The following is a 12146-nucleotide window of genomic DNA, read 5'->3' on the forward strand; positions in this document are numbered from 1 at the left end:
ATTTCACCCCTCTCATACCACTTAAATCCAAATCTTACTGTCATTTTGTTTCATCGCCTCTCCAATTTTAATACTCAATAACTCAAATTTAACAGATATCTAAAGACACTATTCATCTGTAGGTAATCTAATTGCAGGCTTACGTCTCTATTAGTAATGTACAGTGACAACCTGTCTAATTCCTTATAGGAGTTCAATTTTTCCTGTAAATTTGCCATTAGTGAATATTCTCACCATACTTATATTGTAAATGAAACATTTAACCTTTTTTTTTGTTAAACTACTAAACTTTTATGTTCAAAAGGATGGGCCACTCCATCTACTTAAATGCATTCTCTGCATCTAGAAAAATGAAGCAGGTGTCTCCTTTTAATTTGGTATATGTAACTCTGAATGGAAGAAATCCATCTATTGCTGAATTGCAACACTGACAGGGTGCAATCCAGTCAAAGTAAAGGACTTTTAAATCCCACTGATCTTAACTGGAGAGTTAGGTACATGCTGAAATGTTTCCTGCTGAAGTCAATGGAACTTAAAAGTGCTTAACCTGGTTGAATCATTCTCATCCCTGCATATAAAAACCTGTATAATGTTCATGAAGCTTTTTTATGTTCTCTTCTCACCAACCTTGCAACCAAATGTCTGTGAGGCTTATCACCTTTCTCAAAGTATCTATCTCACTTGAGTTTGTTCTTCATTATTATGAATTGTTCTTCAAATTATGAATACACTACAAATGTAATGAGCAACAGCATTCAAATTGATTTGCTGAATTGGAGAAAAGTGAAATAGGTCAGATTTATATTTCTGTGGATAGCACTTTGGATTCGTACAAAGATGAATAAAAACCAACCTACCTGTGAGGCAACCTCAGATGCTTTCTTGCTTGCTGAAATATCTGCTGGTGGCAGTGGAGGTGGTAGCAACCTGGATGTCTGACTTTCTGAAGGGGGCAAGAAACAACTTCATCAAATTGTCTAATTAAACGAATATGCTTTACAATACATATATTAAATTTAAGAGCAATCAGTGCCAACACTTTGAGAGCTGCAAATTGGAGGTACTTTCTAGTTTAATGCCAATATTTTCACTAGAATATTTCAACTAACAGCAGCAGATGAGTGAATCACTTATGGTGAAGAGAATTCTAGTGTGAAACACTCAAATTCAGGTTACTTTAAAATCAACATGTTCCTCTTGTAGTAGAGAACAATTCTCTGTATATATAATTCAAGCACAGTGGGCATATATAACTTACCAACTCTAGGTACAGCTGTGGAGCTTGTTTCAGAAGGAGCCGTACTGCTGAAGGCCGACAAAGGGATCTTCATTTGTATAGAACTCCTATTGGTAGGAGGAGTATACACCCCTGAAGTATTTACAGTAGCCAAAGTAGTCCTTGTGGCTTGTGGAACAGGATGTGCTGTTGAGACAGCCTGCACAGCTAGAGTTGTTCCTATTGAGCAGCCAACACTGGCTGGAGAGTTCCTCTGAATGCTAGAGCTGGGTACAGAAGGGCTGTTGTTTGGTTTTGCTGAATTAGCTGATGACAGAGACAATGGGGTTTTGGTTAGGTTACCAACATTAGATTGGCTTTGTACAGGTATAAATTCAACACTTCCTGATTGCTGGTTAGTAACCAAGGTACCAGTATGGCCTTGTAGGAGCTGAGGCTGGGAGGACATTGCAACAGGTACATGCAATATTACTGGCAAGGATTGCAGTGAAACAGACATTGGCTGTGTGTTGCCACCAGCCACCTGGCTAGTGCCAACTACTGTTGCTGTATTAGCTGCAGGAAGAACAGATGTTGTCAAGGAGCCAGAAGTCAACGGTGCAGAGGTGACTGGTGTTTGCGGTTTGGGATGTCCAATGACTGGTGTCTGAGGAGTGGTAAGAGTAGTTGCAGACACTACAAAAATGCAGAAGATAAATGTTTTACAATTCTGTACCAAATGAGCCATTTCAGTTAACACAGTAGTAAGAAAATGAGATATGCAGTATTAAATGATTATTTCGTCAGGGTAAGCAACACCTATATGGTGCTATTTTTTATTCATACAATATGCTATGTTAAGCCTGAATCAACAGGGCTGGCCCAAGACATTTTGCTGCCAGCTAATGGAAACAGCTGTAGCACTCCCCCCCCCCCCCGCAACAATGTGCACAGTACCCAAGGCCACCCAAGTTATTTTGACACCTGATGCATCTTCAAAAGATTAAAGTTGCATTTCTATATTTTTGGACCACATTGTTCAGTGTAAAACCAGTGTAACTTGTAGTCTTCCAGATGTTTTGGCCTACAATTCCTATGATCCGTCACTATTGGCTACGCTAGCTAGGGATGATGGGAGTTGTAGGCCAAAACATCTAGAGGACCACAAGTTGCCCACCCTGGCAAAATGTAAAACCTGACATTATTTGGTGCCATTATTTGGTGCCATTATTAGACTTAAGTAGGAGAGTGGTATCTGCTCCTACTCTGATACATGTATCGAAGAATTATATCAAGACTTACTTTTATATTTTCTATTTTAAAAAGCATATGATACAAGAAAAAAGTTAAATATGTATCTGAGATGGGAAAAGGGTTTTACCTGTAGTCACAGGAGACTGAAAAGTATCTCCTACGTTTCTCTTGGACTCCAGCATCTGTCTCACTGTGCCGGCATTTCTATGGAATAAAGATTCATGTTAGCTGTACCAATCAATGGAGGTGTAGCAATGAGCAGTACAGGAGTCCAGAGAAAAACTAAATTCTAGATCATTTATTACTAGCCACTTATTCTAGAGTCCCATTCACAATAGCACTGGGCTCCCCAATTTATATAAATTTATATAAATAGGAGTCTTAAGTGGAATTCCTAAACAATACAGAACAAAACTATTCATGGCTCTAAGAACTCATATTCTACAGGAGGGATTACTTTTGCTGACCACACAAGAACTGATAAAAACAGTTTTTAACAGCAGGAGAGAGAGAAGGGCACAATATTTAAGACATGAAAAATAAGGCACTCACCAATCTATATTGTATTTTTAATGCAACATTTGTCATTCCAAGCACAACTAAGGACAGGTTTCCACAGTAGAAAGTGCTGTAGCTATAATCTCAAAGCTTACCGATATGCCACACTGTTGATACTGCCTGTGTCACCCATTGCTTTTCCTGGGGAATGGGGCGTGTTTTGTAGATTCTACAAAGTGACACAAGTAAATGTGAGACCTATGTTCTAAAAGTCATATTTCATACACAATCATTCTATCTACTAGGCATACCCTTCTGCTTTTAGAAACTCCAAAACTTATTCTGTTGCTTTGTTAAGTACATTCATGATGCAATGTAATTTTCTCTCCTCCTTCTTGACCCGATATCCCAATTCTATATATAGACTGGAGAAAGAAATGGCAACCCACTCCAGTATTCTTGCCAAGAAAACCCCATGGAACGTATCACAAGGCTAAAAGATATGACGCCGGAAGATGAGCCCCTCAGGTTGGAAGGTGTCCAATATACTACTGGGGAAGAGCAGAGGGTATTTCCAAGTAGCACCAGAAAGAGTGAAGCGGCTGGACCAAAGATGAAAGGACACTCAGCTGTGGATGTGTCTGGTGGTGAAAAGAAAATCCGATGCTGTAAAGAACAATATTTTTTAGGAACCAGGAATGTAAGATCAATGAATCAAGGCAAGCTGGAGGTGGTCAAACAGGAGATGGAAAGACTGAACATCGACATCTTGGGAATCAGCGAACTAAAATGGACAAGCATGGGCAAATTTAATTCAGGTGACCATCATATCTACTACTGTGGGCAAGAACCCCTTAGAAGAAATGGAGTAGCACTCATAGTCAACAAAAGGGTGGGAAAAGCAGTACTGGGGTACAATCTTAAAAATGACAGAATGATCTCAGTACAAATCCAAGGCAAACCATTCAACATCACAGTAATTCAAGTCTATGCCCCAACCACTGAGGCCAAAGAAGCTGAGGTTGATCGGTTCTATGAAGACCTACAACACCTTCTAGAACTAACACCAAAAAAAGATGTCCTCTTCATCATAGGGGATTGGAATGCTAAAGTAGGAAGTCAAGAAATCACCGGGATAACAGGCAGGCATGGCCTTGGTGTACAAAATGAAGCAGGACAAAAGCTAATAGAGTTTTGCCAAGAGAACACGTTGATCATAGCAAACACTCTTTTCCAACAGCACAAGAGGCGACTCTACGCATGGACGTCACCAGATGGTCAATATCGAAATCAGATTGATTATGTCCTTTGCAGCCAAAGATGGAGAAGCTCTATAAAGTCAGTAAAAACAAGACCTGGAGCTGACTGTGGCTCAGATCATGAGCTGCTTCTTGCAAAATTTCAGCTTAAATTGAAGAACGTCGGGAAAACCACTAAACCGTTCAGGTATGACCTAAATCATATCCCTGATGAATATACAGTGGAGGTGATGAATAGATTTCAGGGATTAGACCTGATAGACAGAGTGCCTGAGGAACTATGGACGGAGGTCCGTAACATTGTTCAGGAGGCAGCAACGAAATCCATCCCAAAGAAAAAGAAATGCAAGAAAGCAAAGTGGCTGTCTGATGAGGCTTTACAAGTAGCTCACGAAAGAAGGGAAGCGAAAAGCAAGGCAGAAAGGGGAAGATATACCCAACTGAATGCAGAGTTCCAGAGAATAGCAAGGAGAGACAAGAAGGCCTTCTTAAATGAACAATGCAAAGAAATCGAGGAAAACAACAGAATGGGAAAGACTAGAGATCTCTTCAAGAAAATTGGAGATCTGAAGGGAACGTTTTGTGCAAAGACAGGCATGATAAAGGACAAAGAAGGCAGGGACCTAACAGAAGCAGATGAGATTAAGAAGAGGTGGCAAGAATACACAGAAGAACTATACAGGAAAGACCTGAATGTCCCTGATAGCCATGATAGTGCAGTCACTGAACTTGAGCCGGACATCCTAGAGAGTGAAGTCAAGTGGGCCTTAGGAAGCATTAGTAACAACAAAGCTAGCGGAGATGACAGTATTCCAGCCGAGCTATTTAAAATCCTAAAAGATGATGCTGTTAAAGTGCGGCATTCAATATGCCAACAAATCTGTAACACTCAACAGTGGCCACAAGACTGGAAAAGGTCAGTTTACATTCCAATTCCAAAGAAGGGCAATGCCAAAGAGTGCTCACACTACCGCACCATTGCGCTCATTTCACATGCCAGCAAGGTGATGCTCAAAATCCTACAAGCTAGGCTTCAGCAGTATGCGAACCGAGAACTACCGGAAGTACAAGCTGGGTTTAGAAGAGGCAGAGGAACTAGAGATCAAATCGCCAACATTCGCTGCATCATGGAGAAAGCAAGAGAATTCCAGAAAAACGTCTATTTATGCTTCATTGACTACGCTAAAGCCTTTGATTGTGTGGATCACAACAAACTCTGGCAAATTCTTAAAGTGATGGGAGTACCAGACCACCTTACCTGTCTCCTGAGAAACCTGTACGAGGGTCAAGAAGCAACAGTAAGAACCAGACATGGAACAACCAATTGGTTCAAAATTGGGAAAGGAGTACGACAAGGCTGCATATTGTCACCCTGCTTATTTTAATTATATGCAGAGTACATCATGAGAAACGCCGGGTTGGATGAATCAGAGGTCGGAATTAAGATTGCTGGGAGAATTATCCACAACCTCCGATATGCAGATGATACCACCCTAATGGCAGAAAGCGAAGAGGATCTCAAGAGCCTCTTGTTGAGGGTGAAAGAGGAGAGTGCAAAAGCTGGTTTGAAACTCAACATTAAAAAAACTAAGATCATGGCATCTGGCCCCATCACTTCCTGGCATATAGAAGGGGAAGAAATGGAAGCAGTGACAGATTTTACTTTCTTGGGCTCCAAGATCACCGCAGACGGTGACTATAGCCATGAAATTAAAAGACGCTTGCTCCTTGGGAGGAAAGCTATGGCCAACCTAGACAGCATAGTAAGAAGCAGAGACATCACCTTGCCGACAAAGGTCCGTCTAATCAAAGCTATGGTTTTCCCAGTAGTAATGTATGGCTGTGAGAGCTGGACTATAAGGAAGGCTGAGCGCCGAAGAATTGATGCTTTCGAACTGTGGTGCTGGAGAAGACTCTTACGAGTCCCCTGGACTGCAAGGAGGTCAAATCAGTCCATCCTAAAGGAAATCAACCCTGAGTGCTCATTGGAAGGACAGATAATGAAGCTGAAGCTCCAATATTTTGGCCACCTAATGCGAAGAGAAAACTCCCTGGAAAAGACCCTGATGCTAGGAAAGACTGAAGGCAAAAGGAGAAGGGGACGGCAGAGGATGAGATGGCTAGATAGCATCACGGATGCAATGAATATGAACTTGAGCACGCTCCGGGAGAGAGCGCAGGACAGGAAGGCCTGGCGTGCTATGGTCCATGGGGTCACGAAGAGTCGGACACGACTGAACGACTGAACAACAACAACAAATATCTGGTTTTTGATGCTGCACTGGTACAGCAGGCTAGTATACACCTATGCTCAGGAGTAACTTGCAGGTGCAAAAAGCAGATAAGAGCTGGCACTGGAATTGTCATACTTTGTATGACACAAACTTTGTGTTAGGAAGTATGCACATTATCACCCATTAGCTAGCTATGGCTAAACACCCACTGAGACCTTCCACTGATTAAGACAGGGGTGTTGAACCTCTTTCAGCATGAGAGCAGAATTCCATTTTGGAGAAGCTCTTAGGGGCTGCATTTCAGTAGTGCAGGGCCAGGGGGCAAAAAACCCACCATATTTTAGCTTAAAGTTCTTTCTGCCGGCAACTAAGCCTTAGGAGAAGCCTTCAATCTTTTAGTATGGGGAAAACTGCACAAAACCCAGGAAATCAGCAAGCAAGTGGTAGTCCCCCAAAAAGGGGTAGGGCCATCTAGGAAACCCCAGAGGGCCAGATTGGGACCCCAAGCCTGAGGTTCCGCAACCCTGGATTAAGAAGTTCCTAAGACTTACTACAGCATTCATATTCTACTCAAGCCCAAGATATTCTGCTTCTTTTAGAAAACATTTTCTAAATGGCTTGGGACCCAAATATCTGTAGGAGTATCTCTATACTAGCCTGTCTGTGAATTAACATTGTTACAGAAGGCTCTTCTCCAAGTACCACGGGTACATTATGTGTCAACAAGGAACCTTCTTGGTTGTGGCACCCCAACGTTCCCATGGAGGTGTGACTGGCATCAATGTTGCAGTTGTTTCAGCACCAGCTCAAAACCTTTTTGTTTACTAAGGCATTTTAATTGGTTGATTTTTGTCTGTTCTGTTGTATTTGCTGTCTTGATCATGATGTGGTGGTTTTAGTGTATTATTTTAATTTATATTTGTACATAGCCCAGGTATCTGCAACAATGAAGGGTAGTTTTAAAATGTGTAAATAAATAAACAAATAAGAGAGAATTAAAGTGTTTCTAGTAGCTTTACTAAATTAACACAAACCCCTCCCCACATAAAGAATCCACCCCTAGTATTTTGTCAAGACGTGTTTTTCATGAGAGATAAGATAACATTTCAACAAAGTCCAAGGTGATCACCAAGATAATTATCTTGTTCTAAATAGTAAATCAGCAAAATAATTAAAAGCTCTATCCTTACTTCTGGTCTTTTCTTCGAGTCCTCTCTGGCTGCTCCAAAACGTTTTGTCAATCTTGCAATTTTAGCCTCAAAACAAGGGAAAGAAGGCAGAGAAATCAGATATGATAGCAGTAAGTCTTCAGTTCAGTTTATTGTGTTGATATGGCTAACTGCCAAAGCAACAAAAGCTTAAAACATCAAGAACAAAAACTGAACAACTACAATAAAGATAAATACAATTTCTCATTTACAATCTTTATAGAAAATCATTTATCACTGATAAGGAACTCAAGTCTTCCTTACTATAGGCCAGTACTGAAGCTTCCTAAAAAGGATGGAGTAACAGTTATTTCTAATGTCCTGATAAAGCAATCAGCTTAGTAAGTACCAATTTAAAGACTTCACAAACTTCTCACTGTAGACAGCATCTCTCCCCATATAGTACTTGCCTGTAATTGACCTTTTACACTTTGCGGAAGTGCAGAGTAAGCGCTTTTTAATTTGCAGTGTATCTTATCCATGACTGGATTTACAATATTAAAGTCACTGCAAAAACCTGGAATTATGTATTTCTGCCATATGGTTGTTAACTTATTGTCTTCTAGGTGTCTTATTTGTAACCAATATTCAATTATCACAACACAGGCCTTTGCAATCAAGGGGCTTTTTTAATTCCTGAGAAAAGGATGATGGAGCTCCCAAGATAAATTTATTTATTTTATAAACTGCGCCCTCCAGCTACAGACGCAATGTACAATACAAATTAAAACTTCTCATAAAGCCACAAAACACAAGGACTCCCCCCCTCCCGCCCCCAATACAATGAAATTTTGGAGTGGCATTAAAATTGAAGAGTGACAAAACATTATTCAGCAATAACAGCCCAATGGAACAGAATGGTCTTTACTGCCCATATAAAGGCAAATAAGGAAGGAACCAATTTCATGACCTTTGGGCAAGCCTTCAATAATCAGGGTGCTGCTACCAAAGTGGCCCAGCCTGGAGTACCCACCCACCTAGCTTCTCTAGGTAGCAAGACATATGGTAAAAAGCCATGTTTTTACTTGCCGCCAAAACGGGACCAATGTGTGCACCAATTGGGCCTCCAAGCGGAGGGCATTCAACAAGTGGGGTGCCACAGCAGAAAAGGCCCTCTCCCATGTCCCACCATAGTGTATGTCACGCACTGGTGGGATGCAGAAAAGGGCCCCTCCAACAGATCTCAGTCCTTGGGCAAGCATATATAGGGAGAGGTGCTCCCTCCAATATCGAGGGCCCAAGCTTATTGGCAGCCAGTGCAATTCCTTTAAGCAGGTGTTATATAATTTTTATGAGATGTTCTAGTCAGCAGTATAGCTAGCTGCAACTTCCAACTCACCTTCAAGGGCAGCCCCACATAAAAGTGCACTGCAGTAGTCTAATCAGGAAGTTACCAGCACATGTACTACTGTGGCTAGGTTATCCCTGTCCACAAAAGGCTGTAGCTGGTGGATCAGCCAAAGCTGGCCCCAAGTACTCTGGGCCATAGAGTCCACTTGGGGCTCCAGTGACAGGGATGGATCTAGGAGTACTCCCAAGCTATGCACCTGCTCATTCAGGGGAGTGCAACCCCATCCAGGACAGGTCACTTACCCACTTCCCAGTCTCAGGAACCACCAATCCACAGAGCTTCTGTCTTGCCAGGATTTAGCTTTAGTTTACTGGCCCTCATCCAGCCCATTATAGCCTCCAGTCACTGCTCCAGTGCGGGGAGGAATCCAATGTAATGCTTTACATTGGATTCCTCAAACAACTTTGAGTTGTAGCCAACGGTAGCCACTCCGCTGATGGAAGACGTCCACCAGCAGAACGGGGAGGGGGGCAATTTTAATCAATAATGCGTCCTTGTTGCAGACCCCGCACTCCCCCAAACCTGATCTGCAGAGGATGTTTGGGGGATGCACAGTGGGATACAGGCGAAGGGCGAATCCCTGAAAGTCACCTCCTTCCCTATTCCACTGGTGGATGTCTTCTGTCAGTGGAGTTGCCACCACTAGATACAACCCTTTATTTCCTTTTGCTGGCAGCAAGCACTGTGTTAAAGCCAAGGAAAAAATTACATCTGTTAATAGGAACCTTATCTTTCAATGATGAAAAAACACTCTGAAAAACAACCCCATGAAGTCTCCATGCATACATACCTGTAATTCGGTAAGGACAGTTTTGTGCCTTTTGCTACATTCAATCTTATCTACTCTGGTTTTCAGATCTGCGAGAGTTTTATCAAACATTGCACACTGCAGGGCACTGAATTTCTCTTCAAGAAACTGATGGATGACCTGCAAAAACACATATCAAGATTCATTTCTAAAATTGCTATTTTACATACAGTATAGTCAATATATAATTATCATCATCCAATGAAACTTTAATATTTAAACAAAACTAACAAGAATTTAGATTTTTGCTACTCCATTATGTACTTCAAGGAATCTATGAAAAATCTGTCTTAGAACTTAATGTTTGCAATTAAATGAGGGCATTTATTGCATTTCATTTTCAATCCATGTCAATGGTTCTGGAGGCAGACCGGCCCTTGTTTTCTTGTGATGTGTAAAGGTCAGCAATCTGGAGAAACATCTAGCATGCACATTAAAAGGATTGCTGTTTAGAGCACAAGATCTTACTGAAGGATAGCTATTTGTATAATAAACCACAATGTGGGTTACATTGTGCTTTACATTGGCTTTGAGACAATAGAGCTGCAGCCCTATGCACATGTGCATGGAAGTACGTATCACTGAACTCAGTGGAACATGTGCCTGAGTAATCAGAGTTGTGCTCCATGTGCCCTTGCAATGATAACTTGTGCAGTCCTAAAACAGATATAGTTAATAATATACACAACTGTAGCATTTGTTATGCTCACTTAACATTCACATCTTAAAACTGAAATGCTCTGATCTGTTTCCATCTGAACTGAAATGCATCTATAAATGAATGGTTCTTCCCCTATAAAGGGCAACAACTTGTAGACCAAGTATTTGGATTCTGACATGCTCATGCTCTCTGGTGGAGCGCAACTACCAATACTGGAAACAGCTATCATCTTGGGTTGATAGCCATTAACTTTAGACATATATACTCTTCCAAATGTTTTTTTTTATTTGTTCGTATGCCTGATTTTAGGTTCCCTTCTGTTTTCACTGAATAAACTTCTTCTTGTAAAAATACTGCCGAGTTGTACCTTAGGACAGTGGTCTCCAAAGTGGGGTGCACAAGATAATCCATTGAGGTGCACACGCTGCCTGATAATTGAGCAGCCTCCTGCTGCCCTGACGAGATGCCACTGTGAATGATGATGGTGCAGGCTGGGATGGGAGCCGCAAGGGAAGCTCCATGGCATTTCTCCCTTGGCTCCAGTCCTATCCTGCCTCTGCCACTGAGAGCAACTGTGCCAGTCTCTGCCAGGCACAGCAGAGGAAGGCGCAGTTGCTTGCTTGGCCATGGCACCAGAACAGCTGCCATCCTGCCAAAGGAGAGCAAATTTTAGCTTTGGTGTTTTAAATCTGTATTTTAAATCTCTGCACTGCTGCTAGGTTTTATTCTGGTTGTACTGTTATACTGTGGTTTTAACCTTTCATATTTATATTGTTTTATACTGTGCTCTGTGGTTTTAATTTTTGTGAACCGCCCAGAGAGCTTTGGCTATTTGGAGGCATAGAAATGAAACAAACAAACAAACAAAATGTGTCCCATATTTGCTGACCTTTCCTGTGATGACAAGTGGCTGTCAGTAGTATGCTACCTAGCAGATATTTTTGAAAAAATAAACACACTTAATCTGCCCCTTCAAGGTAAAGGTGACGTTTTAACCATGAGTGAGAAAGTAACTGCTTTTCGAAAGAAACTTGTGCTATGGAGAGGCCATTTTGAAAATGGAAGTTTGGAAATGTTTCCATCAGTATGTGATTTTGCTGCTGAAACGGTCTAAGTATATCACCTATAAAAACTCTCATATCTGCACACTTAAACTTGGAAAAGGAAACTTCTAACCTGTTTAAAAATGTTCCAAACAAAGTTTTAGTGGGTTTTGAACCCACTTCTTTAAAATATAAAAATGCAACACCTTCCAATTTGTTCGCAAGAACAACTGATTGACATCGGGGAAGATGGAAATTTACTAGCCGCATTTCAAAGAAAACCTTTGCATAATTGATGGATAGTACTGAAAAATGAGTACCATGATTTAATAAGCACAAGGCAATGATGCACTTCTATTTGGATCTATGTATCTTTGTGAGGTGTCTTTTTCAGCTATGATAGCCATTAAAACCAAGTATCGAAATAAACTGAACTTGGAACCAGACCTTCAAAACACTATACCAAAGTGTTATACCAAGATTTTAAAAAATAATGAAGCATATTCAATCTCATCGCTCTCACTAAAAATATTAATAATATTTTAATGAGAACAAAAAGGTTTTTTTATACCGTTAATAAATACATTATTTTTAAAATATTATTTATCTTATCT

At 41.0% G+C, this 12146-nt stretch overlaps 1 protein-coding gene across 6 annotated transcripts in view; it reads right to left on the reverse strand.

The window, feature by feature from the left end:
* The window catches only part of ATF7IP (activating transcription factor 7 interacting protein), a 103218-nt gene that overhangs the window by 20521 nt on the left and 70551 nt on the right, over window positions 1-12146 (reverse strand). For all 6 annotated transcript variants that reach the window (XM_084810056.1, XM_084810059.1, XM_084810055.1 and 3 more), the window contains 6 exons: window positions 9811-9948; window positions 7652-7717; window positions 3124-3197; window positions 2598-2674; window positions 1259-1912; window positions 858-943 (listed from right to left, as the gene is read on the reverse strand). In XM_084810056.1, the coding sequence (XP_084666182.1) occupies window positions 858-943; window positions 1259-1912; window positions 2598-2674; window positions 3124-3197; window positions 7652-7717; window positions 9811-9948 (1095 nt within the window). The remainder of the gene's footprint in view (window positions 1-857; window positions 944-1258; window positions 1913-2597; window positions 2675-3123; window positions 3198-7651; window positions 7718-9810; window positions 9949-12146) is intronic.

Source organism: Heloderma suspectum, chromosome 7, assembly GCF_057233095.1.
Source record: "Heloderma suspectum isolate Gila_16-S chromosome 7, 16-S_ref, whole genome shotgun sequence".
NCBI classification, from domain to species: Eukaryota; Metazoa; Chordata; class Lepidosauria; order Squamata; family Helodermatidae; genus Heloderma; species Heloderma suspectum.